The 22,449-nt window shown below is 37.7% G+C and overlaps 1 protein-coding gene and 1 non-coding gene across 2 annotated transcripts in view; one reads left to right on the top strand and one right to left on the bottom strand.

Annotated features, from left to right (window-relative positions):
- The window catches only part of LOC115444692 (neutral ceramidase), a 54,912-nt gene that overhangs the window by 11,490 nt on the left and 20,973 nt on the right, over nt 1–22,449 (bottom strand). The window contains exons 3-7 of the mRNA XM_037442516.1: nt 12,800–12,955; nt 3,592–3,768; nt 2,982–3,109; nt 2,319–2,520; nt 582–791 (exon numbers count right to left, since the gene is read on the bottom strand). Coding sequence (XP_037298413.1) covers nt 582–791; nt 2,319–2,520; nt 2,982–3,109; nt 3,592–3,768; nt 12,800–12,955 — 873 coding nt within the window. The remainder of the gene's footprint in view (nt 1–581; nt 792–2,318; nt 2,521–2,981; nt 3,110–3,591; nt 3,769–12,799; nt 12,956–22,449) is intronic.
- Nucleotides 4,765–4,838, top strand: Trnan-guu. The gene has a single exon. It is a non-coding gene; the product is annotated as a tRNA-Asn (tRNA).

Genomic DNA, 22,449 nt, shown 5'->3' with positions numbered 1-22,449 from the left:
TTGACAATAGACAATATCATATTAATTTGTAAACATCACTAGTAGGTAGAAAATTTAATAAGGAATATTTTGGTAGTTTCTAATATTAAATAAGACCTATAATAGATTTTAAATCAATTATTCGTACATCTTTGCATATTCTTGCGCTTAAAACTTGCGCCGTAAATGTATGGAATGCTCAAGACCGTTTACTCCAGGGAGGGCCTTCATTAAATAAGGAATAATCTGACCAAGGATATAAAACAAAACATGTTTGGTGGCGCCATTTGTGGTTTTTAGTTTTAAATTACACTGTCCGTACAATAAATAAGGTCCATATTTTATTACATGGTGAGATTTTTATATTCCTGGTCAGGGTATAATTTGCAATTTGGGGTCATTCATAAATTACGTCCCACGAATTGCATAATTTTTCGTAAAGTAATAGTTTAAAGTTCGTGTTTTAACACTTAGATTATAATAGATATTGAAATGTGACGTCACGAAATTTAGGACCCCTCCCACCCCCTTGTCACACGACGTCATATTTCGTCGGCCTCCTCCCTCCAGTAATTTATGGACGGCCCCTTCTCACCACTCACCATGCCAGCCTCAAACAGTTTGTTGGCAATAATCTTGGTGCTCTCGAACATGTCTCGGCCTGGTCCGGACGCGAAGCAGCGCTCCTTGGGCAACTTGCACAGCAACCTCTCCTGGTCGCAGCGCTTGCCGGAGAACTCGCAGCGAGGCCCGCGAGTGTTGGGGGACACGTCGCCCAAGTTGGTGGACGCGAAGGCGCAGACTATTGTCCCCTGGGGATTTATTTATTTATTTAAAGAAACGCTAACAGAATATATCGCACTCTTAATAAAACAATGACCTATTTCAAAATTAATAATTAGTGGCAGTCGTCGGAAAACTAATTTTTGTTTACCACCTTTTTTTTTTTAAATTACTATAAAATTGAGCTTATTAAAGATAGGTAATAAATGAAACCTATAGCATGAAAAAAAGAGAAAGAACTAAGAGGTCGCAAACAGAAATTGGTTGTTTGACGATTCCCACAAATTGTCAATTTAGAAATGGGTCATTATTTTATTAAGAGTGCGAATTATTAATAACTCACTAATTACAGTTTCTTATATCTTACGACAGAGTTGTCATAGCGCAATATATTATCTGATATAAACACCCATAATAAGAATATTTGTTTTGTATTAAGGCGATACCTCAAGGTCCATTTTCATACATTTTGTTTCGGCTTTAATCTGGGTAACTAAACAAGTATTGGGAGTAAAGAGAGTGATTAGTTCTCGCAGTTGAAGAAAAACGTAAAAATAATTAATAATCATGGATATTTCGGCCTTTAAAATTTAATATGACGAAATTTTAAAGGCAGAAATATCCATGATTATTAATTATTTTTACATTTTTCTTCAACTGCGAGAACTAATCACTAACTAGACGTGAATTTAAATTCTTTACTTGCCAATACTTGTTTAGTTACCCAGATTAAAGCCGAAACAAAATGTATGAAAATGGACCTTGAGGTATCGCCTTAAGGAAACCGTGTAATCGTTAACAAAAGGGAAGGTGGTGCTAAGTAGCGTTACAAATCCCTGTGTAGATGTAAATTAAACATTAATAAGCCATAACATATACAACAAGAAGTAAATTTTATACAATGAATTTTTTACATTTAAGTACATAAGATGAGTTAACCCAATATGTTAACGCTATCCATATATTATGTAAATCAGGCGCCGAAACTGCCAAATACATTAATTATTTATATTGATACATATTATTAACAAAATTACTTTATAATGATTTTTTATGTTTACGCGAATGTTAGACATTAAAATTAAACTACTTTTCGGATTCTATCTAGCACAACCCCCCCCCCCCTCCGACGATGAAGACTGCAAAGTCTTCGAAACGTCGGGAGAAAACTAAAATATAAAATCCGCGATAGAATCCGAAAAGTAGTTTAATTTTAAAATTACTTTATTAAATCATAATGTCAACATTAAACACGACTTCTCGGAGCTCGCGCACGGACTATACGTCTATAGGCCGAATTTACCATTGTACTAATCTTCACCACAAACTGTCCTCCAGGTTATCCGGGAGGATCCGATTGTCAGCTTAGGGGCCATCCATAAACTACGTCACACGTTAAGGGGGAGGGAGGGGTCCTAAATTTCGTGACGTCACATTTCAAAATCTATTATAATCTAAGTGTTAAAACATGAACCTTAAAATATTACTTTACGAAAAATCACGAAATTCGTGTGACGTAATTTATGGATTACCCCTTACCTAGTGTTAGCACATACCTTCCCCGGCAGCGTGCTCGCTCCATTCAGAGCCTTCTCCATGAGCAGAGACGCATACCCCACGTTGTCCGAAGAGACGAGCCGGTTGGTGTTGTTCATGCTGGTGGGATGTACCGCGAACCAGTTCACCACGCCGATCACCTTGTCTGATGGTGTAACGAAACGAATCTGGGAGAGAGTTTTGTCTACGTCGTATTTGTATCTGGAAGTTTGGAGAAATTAATTTATTAGTTATTTGAGTTAGTTTAGCCTGCGTTTAGTGACAATTAGGGAATATTCCGAAATAATTTTGATTAATTTGAGCAGAAGAAGTGATGGTCACGGGACCTTGGAAGACGCTAAATACAAGCTAGTTCTAACAGCTGTTCAATTCACCGAATAATGCAAAAAAAAATTAGAAGATATTTTCCCAAGAATGGTCAATAGACTAGAAACAAAAACAATGTTTAATTTAACCATGTGCGCATTACTTTAATGAACGCTATGTACTCCTTAAAGTTGGTTGTGCATCGGAATATGACCTTTGTTATACTACTCCTGTGTAAATTTAATGTATAAATTCTGCTGGAGAACCTAAAATAAATAAATCTATTTTCAACATGTAAACAATACGCTATTCTGCCGTGGATTATCTTTTTCTGACATTTATTGATGTGAACTCACTTAGCCCTTTCCTCGGGGGGATTCCGTAGATACGAGGTGGGTGATCTGTTTATGTTGGCGTCGAGGATCTCCGTTTCCCCGTACAGCATCCGCGCCGGAGCGAGCCTGCTGTGCGCTATCACTATACTCTGGAATCATCCCAATGTCAGTTTTGTCAAAATTCATATCAGAATTTTCTTGGGTGTTTCAGCTGGATTAAGACTTTGGACTTCATTGTAAATGATTTAAAGCAAATTTTATAATTTTTAAATCTAGGTGACATTTATACATGTTTACACACACCGCAAAAGATTTTATATTATAGAAAGATGCCCACATGTTTATTATTATTATTAATAATGCGTCATAGTTTAATAATTGTACAAGTGTTCTTCGTTCTCTTTGGTTCGAGCCGAAGCCCAGGGGTAAAGAATAAATATAAAGATGTGGTGGCAGCGTCATTGAGAATGTAACAGACAAAATATGTTTAGTTAAGTTTAGATACACTATTCAAAATATGAAATCAAATAGATTCAGCAATCCTTCGAATCCCCCGAGGGTATTTTACAAACAGATAAAACTGTTTAAAAAATCTGATTCAAATGAACTTAGAGCATAAACTAATCATCACCTTATATATTCCAAAAATGTAAGCGCTATACGTTTCCCTAACGAACCCCAGGATAGGGAGGTCGAAGAGGAAGTCCATGAGGAACCCTCCCGGAGTCGAGTGGGTGTGGGTGCCGCTGATGATGACGTTGTTGTCCTCATAGATGTCGCCGTAGCGCTTCTGCAGCCTTTTTACCACCTATCAACCAAAAATATAAAACTAAATATAGACTAACAATATATTGCGCAAGTTCGTACAGATTATTGATGGTAAATCGCTCGTACATAAGCCTAGTTAGCATCATTAAGTAATTGCTAGAAGCAATGTTAACCGACAACATTCTGGTTCATTGTAGCTAGTGCAATTAATGGGAATTATGACATCTCATGTCTCCCAGTGAGAAAGAGAAATACGAAGTCCTTTATCACATTATACAATCGCGCCTCGTTTATCAGTTAACAGCGGATCCAGAGAGAAGGGGGTACAGGCGAGTGACTACTGATATTTTTAAATGCCTCTCATTAATATATTTAATAAATTATAATAGCAAATACACGCATAATACCAGGACACGCTGTTATTTAATTTATGTTCAGAGGGAAAATAATTAGCTATTTGATTAAAAATATTTTGACGCTTAACAAGAATATATTTCTTTTCTAATTAAATATTTTATTGTAATCGAATCGGAGTCTCTCCTTATTAGACTATTCAATTCAAATATTTCTAACTCGTCCCTCTCTTTCTATTTGATTAATTTCATTGCTGAATAAAGACAAATTTGTGTTCCCTGAGCCTCGCCGAGCTTTACTGCTCGGTGTCATAAAATGCGTACCACTGCTGATCCTGGCTTACAAGTTTTGTGGTGGGTGTAAGGGCGGGAAAGTCTCTGTCCTTATTAGACCTCGACTACATAGTCCCCCTAACTTTAAAGCTGGATCCACTCTTGCCATTGGTTGTATATTTTTTACAAGTAATACACTCCTGACGTTGATATACGATAGTATTTGAGCGTAAGCGACATCAACGTATATATCTAAAGCTCTAGATTACAAATAACTGTATGACTGCACTGCGCTCGTCACCCTGAGTTTTAAAATAGCATAAATAAATAATATTGTGTATATTAAAAAATATGATGATAATTAAACTGCATCTATAAATCTATATATCTATTTTGTAAGTATATGTAATGCCTTCGTGGCGCAATCGGTTAGCGCGTTCGGCTGTTAACCGAAAGGTTGGTGGTTCGAGTCCACCCGGGGGCGGCCAAACTTTTTCCTTCTCTATTCCACATCGCTCGCATTGTGCACTTCTGGGGATTTGAGGTTATCTAACATTATTTTTTATGATATTTTAATTTTTTTTTAATACTTTTACCACTTTCATTTTTTACTTGATATCAACTCGTACATATTACCGACAGATTATGTTGTGGTACATGTAATAAGTAATGTTTGCCATTTAAATATGAAATGAAAAATTTATAAATGCCTAACATATAATATATAGGTATCAATATTATAGATTACACTCGTGGAATACACATTGACTTAGCGAAAATCTTGTTTGATTAATTAATCGATTTACAATTGAAAATATTTACGACCAGTTTCTCTATTGGCAATTAAAGTTCCAGTTACGTTTGCCAAAAGTTATAAGGTTTGTGTTGTGGCGTCCCTTATAGCTTTTACTTTGGCGACGTCTGTGTTGTGGCATCTCTTATAGCTTTTATTTTAGCGACCTCTACGTCGTGGCACCTCTTATAGCTTTTACTTTAGCGACCTCTACGTTGTGGCACCTCTTATAGCTTTTACTTTAGCGACGCTTGTGTTGTGGCATCTCTTATAGCTTTTACTTTAGCGACGCTTGTGTTGTGGCATCTCTTATAGCTTTTACTTTAGCGACGCTTGTGTTGTGGCATCTCTTATAGCTTTTACTTTAGCGACGTCTGTGTTGTGGCATCTCTTATAGCTTTTACTTTAGCGACCTCTACGTTGTGGCACCTCTTATAGCTTTTACTTTAGCGACGCTTGTGTTGTGGCATCTCTTATAGCTTTTACTTTAGCGACGCTTGTGTTGTGGCATCTCTTATAGCTGTTACTTTAGCGACGCTTGTGTTGTGGCATCTCTTATAGCTTTTACTTTAGTGACGCTTGTGTTGTGGCATCTCTTATAGCTTTTACTTTAGCGACGCTTGTGTTGTGGCATCTCTTATAGCTTTTACTTTAGCGACGTCAGTGTTGTGGCATCTCTTATAGCTTTTACTTTAGCGACCTCTACGTTTGTGGCACCTCTTATAGCTTTTACTTTAGCGACGCTTGTGTTGTGGCATCTCTTATAGCTTTTACTTTAGCGACGCTTGTGTTGTGGCATCTCTTATAGCTTTTACTTTAGCGACGTCTGTGTTGTGGCATCTCTTATAGCTTTTACTTTAGCGACCTCTACGTTGTGGCACCTCTTATAGCTTTTACTTTAGCGACGCTTGTGTTGTGGCATCTCTTATAGCTTTTACTTTAGCGACGTCTGTGTTGTGGCATCTCTTATAGCTTTTAGTTTAGCGACGCTTGTATTGTGGCATCTCTTATAGCTTTTACTTTAGCGACGCTTGTGTTGTGGCATCTCTTATAGCTTTTACTTTAGCGACGTCTGTGTTGTGGCATCTCTTATAGCTTTTAGTTTAGCGACGCTTGTATTGTGGCATCTCTTATAGCTTTTACTTTAGCGACGTCTGTGTTGTGGCATCTCTTATAGCTTTTACTTTAGCGACGTCTGTGTTGTGGCATCTCTTATAGCTTTTACTTTAGCGACGTCTGTGTTGTGGCATCTCTTATAGCTTTTACTTTAGCGACGTCTGTGTTGTGGCATCTCTTATAGCTTTTACTTTAGCGACCTCTACGTTGTGGCACCTCTTATAGCTTTTACTTTAGCGATGCTTGTGTTGTGGCATCTCTTATAGCTTTTACTTTAGCGACGCTTGTGTTGTGGCATCTCTTATAGCTTTTACTTTAGCGACGTCTGTGTTGTGGCATCTCTTATAGCTTTTACTTTAGCGACCTCTACGTTGTGGCACCTCTTATAGCTTTTACTTTAGCGACGTCTGTGTTGTGGCATCTCTTATAGCTTTTACTTTAGCGACGTCTGTGTTGTGGCATCTCTTATAGCTTTTACTTTAGCGACCTCTACGTTGTGGCACCTCTTATAGCTTTTACTTTAGCGACGCTTGTGTTGTGGCATCTCTTATAGCTTTTACTTTAGCGACGCTTGTGTTGTGGCATCTCTTATAGCTTTTACTTTAGCGACGTCTGTGTTGTGGCATCTCTTATAGCTTTTACTTTAGCGACCTCTACGTTGTGGCACCTCTTATAGCTTTTACTTTAGCGACGCTTGTGTTGTGGCATCTCTTATAGCTTTTACTTTAGCGACGCTTGTGTTGTGGCATCTCTTATAGCTGTTACTTTAGCGACGCTTGTGTTGTGGCATCTCTTATAGCTTTTACTTTAGTGACGCTTGTGTTGTGGCATCTCTTATAGCTTTTACTTTAGCGACGCTTGTGTTGTGGCATCTCTTATAGCTTTTACTTTAGCGACGTCAGTGTTGTGGCATCTCTTATAGCTTTTATTTTAGCGACCTCTACGTTGTGGCACCTCTTATAGCTTTTACTTTAGCGACGCTTGTGTTGTGGCATCTCTTATAGCTTTTACTTTAGCGACGCTTGTGTTGTGGCATCTCTTATAGCTTTTACTTTAGCGACGTCTGTGTTGTGGCATCTCTTATAGCTTTTACTTTAGCGACCTCTACGTTGTGGCACCTCTTATAGCTTTTACTTTAGCGACGCTTGTGTTGTGGCATCTCTTATAGCTTTTACTTTAGCGACGTCTGTGTTGTGGCATCTCTTATAGCTTTTAGTTTAGCGACGCTTGTATTGTGGCATCTCTTATAGCTTTTACTTTAGCGACGCTTGTGTTGTGGCATCTCTTATAGCTTTTACTTTAGCGACGTCTGTGTTGTGGCATCTCTTATAGCTTTTAGTTTAGCGACGCTTGTATTGTGGCATCTCTTATAGCTTTTACTTTAGCGACGTCTGTGTTGTGGCATCTCTTATAGCTTTTACTTTAGCGACGTCTGTGTTGTAGCATCTCTTATAGCTTTTACTTTAGCGACGTCTGTGTTGTGGCATCTCTTATAGCTTTTACTTTAGCGACGTCTGTGTTGTGGCATCTCTTATAGCTTTTACTTTAGCGACCTCTACGTTGTGGCACCTCTTATAGCTTTTACTTTAGCGACGCTTGTGTTGTGGCATCTCTTATAGCTTTTACTTTAGCGACGCTTGTGTTGTGGCATCTCTTATAGCTTTTACTTTAGCGACGTCTGTGTTGTGGCATCTCTTATAGCTTTTACTTTAGCGACCTCTACGTTGTGGCACCTCTTATAGCTTTTACTTTAGCGACGCTTGTGTTGTGGCATCTCTTATAGCTTTTACTTTAGCGACGTCTGTGTTGTGGCATCTCTTATAGCTTTTACTTTAGCGACGCTTGTGTTGTGACATCTCTTATAGCTTTTACTTTAGCGACGCTTGTGTTGTGGCATCTCTTATAGCTTTTACTTTAGCGACGCTTGTGTTGTGGCATCTCTTATAGCTTTTACTTTAGCGACGTCTGTGTTGTGGCATCTCTTATAGCTTTTACTTTAGCGACCTCTACGTTGTGGCACCTTTTATAGCTTTTACTTTAGCGACGCTTGTGTTGTGGCATCTCTTATAGCTTTTACTTTAGCGACGCTTGTGTTGTGGCATCTCTTATAGCTTTTACTTTAGCGACGTCTGTGTTGTGGCATCTCTTATAGCTTTTACTTTAGCGACCTCTACGTTGTGGCACCTCTTATAGCTTTTACTTTAGCGACGCTTGTGTTGTGGCATCTCTTATAGCTTTTACTTTAGCGACGTCTGTGTTGTGGCATCTCTTATAGCTTTTACTTTAGCGACGTCTGTGTTGTGGCATCTCTTATAGCTTTTACTTTAGCGACGTCTGTGTTGTGGCATCTCTTATAGCTTTTACTTTAGCGACCTCTACGTTGTGGCACCTCTTATAGCTTTTACTTTAGCGACGCTTGTGTTGTGGCATCTCTTATAGCTTTTACTTTAGCGACGCTTGTGTTGTGGCATCTCTTATAGCTTTTACTTTAGCGACGTCTGTGTTGTGGCATCTCTTATAGCTTTTACTTTAGCGACGTCTGTGTTGTGGCATCTCTTATAGCTTTTACTTTAGCGACGTCTGTGTTGTGGCATCTCTTATAGCTTTTACTTTAGCGACCTCTACGTTGTGGCACCTCTTATAGCTTTTACTTTAGCGACGCTTGTGTTGTGGCATCTCTTATAGCTTTTACTTTAGCGACGCTTGTGTTGTGGCATCTCTTATAGGTTTTACTTTAGCGACGTCTGTGTTGTGGCATCTCTTATAGCTTTTACTTTAGCGACCTCTACGTTGTGGCACCTCTTATAGCTTTTACTTTAGCGACGCTTGTGTTGTGGCATCTCTTATAGCTTTTACTTTAGCGACGCTTGTGTTGTGGCATCTCTTATAGCTGTTACTTTAGCGACGCTTGTGTTGTGGCATCTCTTATAGCTTTTACTTTAGTGACGCTTGTGTTGTGGCATCTCTTATAGCTTTTACTTTAGCGACGCTTGTGTTGTGGCATCTCTTATAGCTTTTACTTTAGCGACGTCAGTGTTGTGGCATCTCTTATAGCTTTTATTTTAGCGACCTCTACGTTGTGGCACCTCTTATAGCTTTTACTTTAGCGACGCTTGTGTTGTGGCATCTCTTATAGCTTTTACTTTAGCGACGCTTGTGTTGTGGCATCTCTTATAGCTTTTACTTTAGCGACGTCTGTGTTGTGGCATCTCTTATAGCTTTTACTTTAGCGACGTCTGTGTTGTGGCATCTCTTATAGCTTTTACTTTAGCGACATCTGTGTTGTGGCATCTCTTATAGCTTTTACTTTAGCGACGCTTGTATTGTGGCATCTCTTATAGCTTTTACTTTAGCGACGTCTGTGTTGTGACATCTCTTATAGCTTTTACTTTAGCGACGTCTGTGTTATGGCATCTCTTATAGCTTTTACTTTAGCGACATCTGTGTTGTGGCATCTCTTATAGCTTTTACTTTAGCGACGCTTGTGTTGTGGCATCTCTTATAGCTTTTACTTTAGCGACGCTTGTGTTGTGGCATCTCTTATAGCTTTTACTTTAGCGACGTCTGTGTTGTGGCATCTCTTATAGCTTTTACTTTAGCGACCTCTACGTTGTGGCACCTCTTATAGCTTTTACTTTAGCGACGCTTGTGTTGTGGCATCTCTTATAGCTTTTACTTTAGCGACGTCTGTGTTGTGGCATCTCTTATAGCTTTTAGTTTAGCGACGCTTGTATTGTGGCATCTCTTATAGCTTTTACTTTAGCGACGCTTGTGTTGTGGCATCTCTTATAGCTTTTACTTTAGCGACGTCTGTGTTGTGGCATCTCTTATAGCTTTTAGTTTAGCGACGCTTGTATTGTGGCATCTCTTATAGCTTTTACTTTAGCGACGTCTGTGTTGTGGCATCTCTTATAGCTTTTACTTTAGCGACGTCTGTGTTGTAGCATCTCTTATAGCTTTTACTTTAGCGACGTCTGTGTTGTGGCATCTCTTATAGCTTTTACTTTAGCGACGTCTGTGTTGTGGCATCTCTTATAGCTTTTACTTTAGCGACCTCTACGTTGTGGCACCTCTTATAGCTTTTACTTTAGCGACGCTTGTGTTGTGGCATCTCTTATAGCTTTTACTTTAGCGACGCTTGTGTTGTGGCATCTCTTATAGCTTTTACTTTAGCGACGTCTGTGTTGTGGCATCTCTTATAGCTTTTACTTTAGCGACCTCTACGTTGTGGCACCTCTTATAGCTTTTACTTTAGCGACGCTTGTGTTGTGGCATCTCTTATAGCTTTTACTTTAGCGACGTCTGTGTTGTGGCATCTCTTATAGCTTTTACTTTAGCGACGCTTGTGTTGTGACATCTCTTATAGCTTTTACTTTAGCGACGCTTGTGTTGTGGCATCTCTTATAGCTTTTACTTTAGCGACGCTTGTGTTGTGGCATCTCTTATAGCTTTTACTTTAGCGACGTCTGTGTTGTGGCATCTCTTATAGCTTTTACTTTAGCGACCTCTACGTTGTGGCACCTTTTATAGCTTTTACTTTAGCGACGCTTGTGTTGTGGCATCTCTTATAGCTTTTACTTTAGCGACGCTTGTGTTGTGGCATCTCTTATAGCTTTTACTTTAGCGACGTCTGTGTTGTGGCATCTCTTATAGCTTTTACTTTAGCGACCTCTACGTTGTGGCACCTCTTATAGCTTTTACTTTAGCGACGCTTGTGTTGTGGCATCTCTTATAGCTTTTACTTTAGCGACGTCTGTGTTGTGGCATCTCTTATAGCTTTTACTTTAGCGACGTCTGTGTTGTGGCATCTCTTATAGCTTTTACTTTAGCGACGTCTGTGTTGTGGCATCTCTTATAGCTTTTACTTTAGCGACCTCTACGTTGTGGCACCTCTTATAGCTTTTACTTTAGCGACGCTTGTGTTGTGGCATCTCTTATAGCTTTTACTTTAGCGACGCTTGTGTTGTGGCATCTCTTATAGCTTTTACTTTAGCGACGTCTGTGTTGTGGCATCTCTTATAGCTTTTACTTTAGCGACGTCTGTGTTGTGGCATCTCTTATAGCTTTTACTTTAGCGACGTCTGTGTTGTGGCATCTCTTATAGCTTTTACTTTAGCGACCTCTACGTTGTGGCACCTCTTATAGCTTTTACTTTAGCGACGCTTGTGTTGTGGCATCTCTTATAGCTTTTACTTTAGCGACGCTTGTGTTGTGGCATCTCTTATAGGTTTTACTTTAGCGACGTCTGTGTTGTGGCATCTCTTATAGCTTTTACTTTAGCGACCTCTACGTTGTGGCACCTCTTATAGCTTTTACTTTAGCGACGCTTGTGTTGTGGCATCTCTTATAGCTTTTACTTTAGCGACGCTTGTGTTGTGGCATCTCTTATAGCTGTTACTTTAGCGACGCTTGTGTTGTGGCATCTCTTATAGCTTTTACTTTAGTGACGCTTGTGTTGTGGCATCTCTTATAGCTTTTACTTTAGCGACGCTTGTGTTGTGGCATCTCTTATAGCTTTTACTTTAGCGACGTCAGTGTTGTGGCATCTCTTATAGCTTTTATTTTAGCGACCTCTACGTTGTGGCACCTCTTATAGCTTTTACTTTAGCGACGCTTGTGTTGTGGCATCTCTTATAGCTTTTACTTTAGCGACGCTTGTGTTGTGGCATCTCTTATAGCTTTTACTTTAGCGACGTCTGTGTTGTGGCATCTCTTATAGCTTTTACTTTAGCGACGTCTGTGTTGTGGCATCTCTTATAGCTTTTACTTTAGCGACATCTGTGTTGTGGCATCTCTTATAGCTTTTACTTTAGCGACGCTTGTATTGTGGCATCTCTTATAGCTTTTACTTTAGCGACGTCTGTGTTGTGACATCTCTTATAGCTTTTACTTTAGCGACGTCTGTGTTATGGCATCTCTTATAGCTTTTACTTTAGCGACATCTGTGTTGTGGCATCTCTTATAGCTTTTACTTTAGCGACGCTTGTGTTGTGGCATCTCTTATAGCTTTTACTTTAGCGACGCTTGTGTTGTGGCATCTCTTATAGCTTTTACTTTAGCGACATCTGTGTTGTGGCAACTCTTATAGCTGTTACTTTAGCGACGTCTGTGTTGTGGCATCTCTTATAGCTTTTAGTTTAGTGACGTCTGTGTTGAGGCATCTCTTATAGCTTTTACTTTAGTGACGTTTGTGTTGTGGCATCTCTTATAGCTTTTAGTTTAGTGACGTCTGTGTTGAGGCATCTCTTATAGCTTTTACTTTAGCGACGCTTGTGTTGTGGCATCTCTTATAGCTTTTACTTTAGCGACGCTTGTGTTGTGGCATCTCTTATAGCTTTTACTTTAGCGACATCTGTGTTGTGGCATCTGTTAATACTTTAGCGACGATTGTGTTGTGGCAATTATGATGACTATGATTTTAGCGTCGATTGTGTTGTGGCAACTCTAATGGCTTTTACTTTTACAATTACTGAAGAAACTGGTTGTTGATCTTTGTTTTTGAATTAGTATATTCGTTGTTACTGCTATAAACGTACCTCCTTTTTAATCCCGTGTCCCATCATAGCAGCGTCGACGGAGACGAACACGAGCCTCTGTGTGCTGTTACCGCCGTCATCTTCCAGCACGAACGCCCTGGAGAACTGACGAAGGTGGATCCCATGGCCCACTTGCTCCAGCTGCGCATAACCCATCTGGAACGATATTGTAGTTTTAGGCTAATGTTTTACAACGGTTTATTTCGCAGCAGCCTGGCAAATAAGTAAATCAATTAAAAAGTGACCCAGAATATATATACGAGTAAACTATCAAACAAGTGATTTAATGTAAATTTATAAAAATACTAGCTTTTGCCCGCGGCTCCGCCCGCGTTATAAAGTTTTTCAGGCTAAAGTTTTCCGTTATAAAAGTAGTAGTTTCCCGGGAGCCTATGTTCTTCCCAGGGTCTCAAACTGTTCCATACCAAATTTCATCTTAATACGTTGGGTAGTTTTTGAGTTTAACACGTTCAGGCAGACAGATGCAGCGGGGGACTTTGTTTTATCTAAAAATAGGGGTTGGTGATAGAAGGGTATAAATTTAGGGTAGAATGTATTTTTTAATGCGACATAATAAAAAAAATAAAAAAATAAAAATTTGTATAGAATTATAAAAAAAATGTTAAGGGTGGACAACCCTTAACACTTAGGGGTATGAAAAATAGATGTTAGCCGATTCTCAGACCTACTGAATATGCATGCAAAATTTGGTTAAAATCGGTAAAGCCGTTTCGGAGGAGTACGGAGACAAACATTGTGACACGAGAATTTTATACAGGGTCATTTCGACATTGCGTTACTAAATGAAACCACAGGTTCGTGGTGACCTCTGCTAACACCGTGCAAAATATTATTCATAAGTAACGAATATTTACGTCAATAATCCCGATTTTAGATTTATGTTTTTGATCACGCTGTCTCTTAGCGCGCTTAACTGAAGTGAATGAACTACGTCACAGCTGATGATATTATTACCGAACCTATAGGGTTCAGAAGGTCAGCTCACAAATGAACCCCAATACGTTCACTGACTTGGTTGCAGCAGTTCATTGAGTCAATAATTAATTACTACAAAAAATATTTCGTCAATTATAAACGTTATTTTCGTTAATAAAATAGTTTTCTTACCAAAAAAATTACCTACATAATTATTAAAGTTACAAGATTTAAATCTATTGGTATCGTATCTTTTGTAGATTCTACATGATATTCCGCCATTTATTTTAATTCCAACATTAATATTTCGGTTTGTCATAATATCTAAAAGAAGACTACGTAGACATTACCGAACGTCATATTATGCTTTCTGTACCATTTCTTTGCTAGATAGACACTATGGCAACGCGTCCGAGTCTTTGACCGAGTCCGAAGAGCGCGCGATTATTCAATACAATAGTCGTACTCTTTCTCGCCTAAACTCGCAGTGTTGTCAATATAAACATTTTTACCAAAAAGCTTGCTAAAACGACACAGCATTTCAAAAATTTTATTAGATTTTTTTTTATTACATGATGTTCTAACAGATTTAACACACAATTGTATTACAAAATAAAATAAGTAATGATTTATGATGAAATGATTAATGAAAAGTCTACCTAATTAAAATAATACACAGCAATATTTTAGTATTTTTGAAACATTATTTTAAGTAATAAAGTATAATAGAGATTTTGGATTTAATCATTCATTTTCAATAGGCATACAGGGTATAAAATAAACAAGATATTGCACAATAAGGTAATAATAAAAAGTTTGGTAACACTGCGAGGGCACGTGTTAGTTGTAAAACTCTGGCTCGTCAAATATCGTGTACCTCCAGACTAGTGTTGCCAGGGTCAATTTGTTTAAAATCAAGAAGGTAAAACAAATCGAGATTTAGTGTTGTAGATCGGGACATAAAAAAAGCAAGTATTTTTTTTATTTAAGTTTTATGTATTGCGTTTTACAAAAAATATCACTGCCAAGTCATGCTAAAGTTGTGTTTTAATTTGGATGTCTGTTTTAACATCAAAGCACAGATCGCCGGGTAGTCGCATCTCTAAGCAAGAGAATAAAACAAAACTGTACCTTCAGCGCTAGTGAGATGATACGTGCTATTTTGATTGCATTGTCGTACTCAACACAGTGATGAATGCGTAGTTTATTTTTTCATAATACTTAATGGTTTTAATAATTTTATTGGTGCAAAACGGGTCACGTCCCCAGAATTCTGAAAATCGGGACATCCCGCGCAAATCGGGACATCAGGCAACTCCAGATCCTTGCTGCTACTTTGTGGAATTCGCTAAACTCGTGTGTCGCGTGTTGGTCGGTCAGGCACAAAGAAATTTAAAGCAGTCCCCTAAATGCGACCTTAACGTGTATAAAATAGAGTCTATTTTTAAAAATATTTTTTGTCATTTTGAATATTTTACGATCGCGAAGTTGCATCGTTGATGCGTACGCGAAACTGAACTAATCACAATCTATTGATTATGTTTCTATCGGAGGCTGTCATTACGATTTTAATGTGGATTTATGAATTTGCGATAGATACTGAATGGAAAAATCCAATATCATTTTGTCTGATCCGGGATTCGATCCCGTGACCTTAGCAAAGCATCCGTATTATAATACAACTGCGGCACCGAGGTAGTCACAAATTAACTGTATTAAAAATACTTTGAAGTATGAAACAACTTTTAAAGGAACAAGCAATCTACTAAACATCATTAGGTATTGGTAAACGCATTTACTTTTTTGAAAACATGTTAAGATACCTATTGGAACGCCGCGCCGCGCCGTGACGCATCCCGTCGCTCGACATTTTTACCTCAAACTATCACATTACCTAATTATTATCAAGATTGTAACTTCATTATTAATTGTTCGTGTGAATTGCCAGACTTGCAGAATGATATTTTATTGTTATGAGTGTTATAAATCTAACCGTTGAACGTATTTATTATACCTATTTATCCAATGACATTTTACAAATAGACGCGTCATATCCTAACAAAATTGCACATAAAAACAGCGGAGTATTTACTATAGTCACAGCTCTAGCGGCTCGCATCGATACGGCCCGAGCGAGCCCGAGTGGTTCCGAATGGGCCCGAGCGTCGGCCGCCCCGTCGCCATGACAGTCGAATGAAATGCATTTATTAGTTTAAAAAATTATTTAAATAGTGTATACTTATTACTAACGTATGAAATGAAACTTTTTTTCATTCACAGTTGGAGTATAATTTGTACATCGTCTAAAAACACAGGAAGGCATTTTATTTATAAAAATACAAGAAGTTAGTAAGCAGACTAGCCGCGACAGTGGTTGGAGGTTGACTAAGTGAATGTCGGGCAGTTACCTTACTTTCGTCTTGCCAGTACTGAGCTCGGATAACGTATCTATGTAATAAAAACATCTTAGTATTTATCTACTAAAATGGATGAACTACCTACATTAGAATGTGTGTGTTTTGATTTAAAAGAATGAAACCACTTTAAAATTACGGAAATCATGTGTTATGTGTACCTAACTTATGCAGTTGTGGTTGTTTGATTAGTGTCGTTTGCTTATGATGATAGTTTGAGCATAGAAAATATTGTTCTAATGAAATGTGATGTTTAGTGAACACATTGGATGCAGGCAGCTTTCGACAGGTCCGTCTGGAAATCTTTAGGGCAGGCCTATGTTCAACAGTGGATTTTATGTGGCTGATGATGTTTAGGTATGTGTCTTTTTGTAACGTGGGCGTAGCGTCGTCGCTGCTGGTCTAATTGTTGATAGAGTGATGTGGCACGACACAAAACCCTAGGTAGTTAAAGCGCCGACATCAGCTGTTCGGTTGCGGCGCGGCGCGCGCGGTACGACGAACTACCCTTGCGCTCCGAGTGTATATCACTTGTTCGTGTGCGTGAGCATAATATTATCAATGACTGTGTGCGATGTTGCCGCTCCGACGAATTCTAGTATAGTAGTAGTGGCAAAAGGGTGTGTAAAAATAAAATGACTATTTGAATATTTATTTTGTTTGAAAATTTTACTTTTTTGTTTTTGACCTTAGGTTAGAGTAACTTATAGTAAACTGTTTCTTTCAAGATGACTTTCTCGCAGTTAAATTTAAGTCTAGGGTTACAAAATGACCCTGTATATTAGAAATGTATATTATGGAAAACACTCCATCCAGTACAACTGACTTACTGACTTATTACCACCAATTGTAAATTGCTGAATTTGGTGGTTTACCAAAGTCAGCAATTAACTTTTATTCTATCAAGCATGATAGGGTCGAAGCCGTTCCATCTATCGTATCTGACTACAATAGTTTCTAAGCTCCTTTTATATTTCTCATATCCTGATTAGCATCAAATGTTAATCAAACTCCCAGCCAGTAATTATTTATTTGAGTTTGTCGGGGGATAGATCGCGATAAATAAATATTCCTCAATACAATATCTTAGGAATTCAATAAAACAAATGACGTTGCTAAGCGGACCCTACCTCAAAACGTTGCAATTTCCTAGCGAAAAAACTGATCTCAGATTTAAAAGGTCCAAACGTGATGCGTCTTCAACACGCAGGCAAGCCTTTTAAGATAAAAATCAACAACAGGAAGCGTATAAACTCATATACTAAAAGATTTCATCACACTATTTGCCAACCGATAACAAACAATGGTTGTCTGATTTGCAAACACGATGACACATTGTTGATCCATCCGCGTGCTATTATGAGAATATTTATCAAAGGTACAACCTCTGTGGCGTAAATGATGAACGGAATGGGAAAACATGTTTGTTCTGTTTTATCCGGGCGCGAGCAAGAACTTTCCAGTGAGGCTGTAGGTACCTCATATCTTGCTTTAAATGACTATACCAATTATCAATTAGGTATTCCCAGAACGAATTTGTATTTTTGTTTTTACGATCGACTACTGCCTACCGTCAGTAGTCTCTGATTAAATTCTAGAAAATCGTGTGAACAAAAACCCACATGTTTGCTGACTCGGCAAATGAGCCGAGCCTTTCAGTCGAAAACCTAATCGGCTGGCCCAATGATATGAAGATGAACCAAGTCAAAGAGGCAATATTCCTCTTTTGAGTCCGGGTATATTCTCACGAACATTTATGTCAACAAACGGAATACAATGATTTCCTATGTATTAAAATAAAACTATTTTACGGATTTTGTCGTGGTTTCGAAGACTTTGCAGCCTTAATTATGCCCCCCCCCCCCTGACTATGGCCGCGAAGTCTTCGCAACGTCGGAAAAACAAGTTAGTATAAACATCCGCGTAAAAATTAAGTTAACAATATCACCATACCATAATTAAAAATTTAACATCATAAGCAATGCCCCCATTGCAATAAACCTAATAAAAATAATTGAAAAGGTCAAATGCGAAGAAACTCATATAACGTCATCCCACCTGCAAAAGTCCAGCTGTTTGCAGAATACGGTTAACTAAACTATTTTGAAGGCTTTTCCTATTAATAAACAACACAAATGTAATAAATTTATGAGGAGACTTAGTTGAATTGCCCTGGTCATCAACACTACTTTTATTATGATTTGCCCGGGATTGGATCACCAAAGAGGATTTATGTTAAGGGTCTTTCTCGCGTTCCATCCAGGTTACCTTTTAAATTCTGAAATTTATATTAAAATTTCCTGATGGATGGAAATATTCCAACCTACTCAAGCTATGTCAAAGCATTCAGTAGTTTCTATCGCTTAATTTTTATTTTTTTTTTGGTTTACATAGAAGCCTTCCGTCGATTAATTATCTAGCTAAGTATTCATAATAATAATATCAAGCCTGCATTACTTCTATTACTATTTTTTAACATATTATCACGCGCCTCCTGCACTAGGTACGCCTGAGTCCACAGCGCCAGCCTTGTACGGGTTGGTAGACTTCACATACCTCCAAAATTATTGTGGAAATCAAATATTCATAAATACATAAAAATGTGTTTCGCATGAAATCTACTTAAAGGAAATTCGATGACGACCTTTAACGATACCGTCAGTATTTTGTTATTAAATTTATTTTCGCTTCAAAAACCCACACGATAATACTATCATACAAAGTTCAAAATGTCACGTTGGGTGGAATAGGCCTGGTTGGACTAATTAATTTTATGTGTTTTTTATACTTATTAGCGAAACATATTTTACTTAATTTCCAACCCTTTAAATTTGCTGTTTATTGTAGTCAGATGTTTTTCAGATATGAATGAAAGAATACGATCGTACATTACAGCGTTATTTTTCTCGTTATCTAAACTAATAACCCACCGTCACTCAAATTTAATAGTCAAGTTGTCAAGCAGCTGATAAGTGACCAAAGATAGTATTTCTTGACAGTCTCAGCAGAATTATAACAGGTCTAGGTGCTTAACAATATCACCCTCTGATAGATAAAAAACAAACGATAATGATGTAGCCACTATAACAAAACATAAATGATGAAGGCGCTCGTGCTGTTCTGGCTTTTTCTAATAAATTACGCGCAGTGTGATGTAACACGAAGAGCTGTAGAAGATACTGATGGAACTGTGAGAGATGTGGTAACTACAACCGACGAAGTTGAAAATAGAACGATTTCTCTAAAATACAAATTTGCAATGCAAGTGAAAAATATTCTTATGAATGAAGGAATTAATTCCGAAAATGAAAACTCTATAGCAGAACGCGGTGATACACTCAAGGATATATACAATGATATTGATAGTTTATTAGAGCTGGGCCGTATGCAACAAATGTATGTATGTATTCGGTAGCCCATTTGGAAATGTCCTGCCAAATGGGCTACCGAAGAACCCTCGACGGAATATGTAGGAGAGAAGCGCTGTATTGGTAAATCTTCCAAACTATAAAGACTTAAAGCAGATAGAGTTTCCCAGCCCGTTAGCACCAAATGCAAAATAATAAAGAATTTGCAACATGTTTGTAGATGTTCGTTGTTTGTTAATTTTTTGTTAAATACATATACCACAAAGGAGCCTTCATAACCACTAGTTTGTGATATCGTTATTCCCATTATAATTCCATATTTCATTTACAAAAATGCATTATCTAAAAATTATCAAATTACTAGCTTTTGCTCGCGGCTTCGCCCGCGTGATGGTGTTTTCCGGGATAAAAGTCCCACTATATATTTTCCCGGGATAGTAGCCTATAACTTTCCTAGGGTCTCCATACCAAATTTTGATTTCTTATACCATGTGTTATTTCACGTCCCGTTCCCGTGAGAATGAGATAAAAAGTATCCTATGTGCGTCTCCTGATTCTAAGGTACCTCTCCAACAATTTTCAGCCAAATCGGTTCATCCGTTCTTGAGTTATAAATAGTGTAACTAAGTCCACTTTCTTTTATATATATAGACTAGCTTCCGCCCGCAGCTTCGCCCGCGTGGATTTCGGGTTTCAAAAATGGAGAAGGTGCTCAATTTGTCGGGATGTTTTTTTAATTTATGGTGGTATGCAGGTGGTCCGATTGTCCGGTCAGGGTCTGATGATGGGATCCTGGTGAAATTGAAGGAACTTTTAACCATTAAGGTTGCACACGAAATGACGGAAGCTTAAAAAATGGAGTAACTTCTCCCGTTTTCCCAACATTTTCCATCACTGCTATGCTCCTATTAATTGTAGCGTGATGAAAAGTATACTATAACCAGCTCAGGAGTATGAAAAATAATTGTACCAAGTTAAGTTAAAATCCGTCGAGTAGTTTTTGTTTTTATAACGGTTATACAGACAGACAGACAAAAATTTTACTAATTGCATTTTTGGCATCAGTATCGATCCCTAATCACCCCCAGTTATTTTGGAAATATATTTCATGTACAGAATTGACCTCTCTACAGATTTATTATAAGTATAGATATGCAAAAGTAGCTCAAAAATTGCCCATAACGAAAACATGCATTTTAAAAGTAAAAACAAAAGAAATAATATCGTGAAGCCAACCAAATAACTAATGATATATTAAATTTTGTGACTGTTCAATTTAGTCGGGTCCGCGATATCACTTTTGTTGAGTTTCAGAACGCGACATTACATTATTATATTCTGTGCTCCAACGCACACTGCTTTGATGTTAGGAACACACCTACATTGCTTAGACAACAGTGAACTTTATACAATAGCAATAAAGCTCAAATTGACTCTACGTATTAGTTAGAAAACGTTTGTATGGGAAATAGAAAAATGCTGTTTTCAGGATTTTCCCGGCAATTATTCGAATTTTTCTCACCTTTTAAACCTTCCCTAGACCTCCACGAATAATTCAAGACCAAGATAAGATAAATCCGTTCAGCCGTTCTCGAGTTTTAGCGAGACTAACGAACAGCAATTCATTTTTATATATATAGATTACATCGGGGTGCTTATAACCTAATGTCACTCTCTGATAATAAAATTGTATATAAACAGTAGTAAAGTCAACACAGTCACATAAAACGTAAAATATAACAATGAAGAAGTTGTTAGTGCTGTTGTGTCTAATTCTAATGAGCAGAAGAATCGATTCAAGAGTTGGAAATTCTTTCACTTTGTTAGACTATAATGCGTACGATTACCCACCATGGAATTATATGGCTGGACCTGGGCCTATTACTATGATAAGCTCATCTATGCCCTGTCCCCGAGGTTACCACAAATCAACCGACGGGAAGTGTTGGCCGTAGTCGCGTCGTGACAAATGGAAACTATTGGTTGCTATTTGGAGATGTGAACCTTTCAGTGTACAACAGCTGCATAAGCAGAAATATATCCCCAGCCGACCATCAGCAACTGCTTCACATAATTACGAATGGTAAAATAAATAAACTTCCAAGAAATAAACTATAATTAATAGCTAGATGTTGTATTATTCTTTTTAATCTGACGATATATTATTAAGGAATTTCTGTTTTTTTTCTTTTTTTTTATTGGAATACGGCAATGTGACCCTACTACTCCTGGTGAGTGGATTGGAGTCCATATAGAATGTCGACTGACAAGAGTTGATTACCTCTCGCTAATCGGCAGAATTATGCCAGTCTGTTTGAACAATATATACAACTAAAAGCTGTCCGAAACGTGACACCATGGGCCTCTGGCGGATATTGACAACTTGCGTACGGTAGTCGCTATGCGGGCGGATACAAAATATAAGTACCATACCACCAGCAATTTATCCTCCGTATTAAGGAATCCGTAACTTAAATTTAACCCTGTTTAAGCGGTTCTTTTAAAGTACCTGAACAAATAAAAACTTCAAAACTTTTATACACTTTAACTTCAATCGAAAAAAAAATTATTCATCGTCTAAAATAAAGTAAACCTTGAAAAATATATTTCAGTGAAGAAAGAACGATTGATGATACGGATAACGAACACAAAAGTTTAAAGGTGACTTAAAATTTTGAATTTATTCGGGTACTTTTATTGTTGACTGTACCACACTAGACCACTAACAACTATCAGTTCGAAATTCAAATCACATTATTTCCTTTAAGAATTATGGAGAGCAATAATTATTATACATATTATGTAAAATAATAATTATGTAATGTTTAACATGTCTGGGTTCTTATAGCCTAATGTCACCCTTTGATAATAAAATCAGTATTAAACTATAGTAAAATAAACACATCGCATACTACGTAAAATATAATAATGA

The sequence above is a fragment of the Manduca sexta genome, chromosome 24, assembly GCF_014839805.1.
Source record: "Manduca sexta isolate Smith_Timp_Sample1 chromosome 24, JHU_Msex_v1.0, whole genome shotgun sequence".
Classification (NCBI taxonomy): domain Eukaryota; kingdom Metazoa; phylum Arthropoda; class Insecta; order Lepidoptera; family Sphingidae; genus Manduca; species Manduca sexta.
The sequence above is the reverse complement of the archived record's forward strand: the minus strand, read 5'-3'. Positions and strand labels throughout refer to the sequence as shown.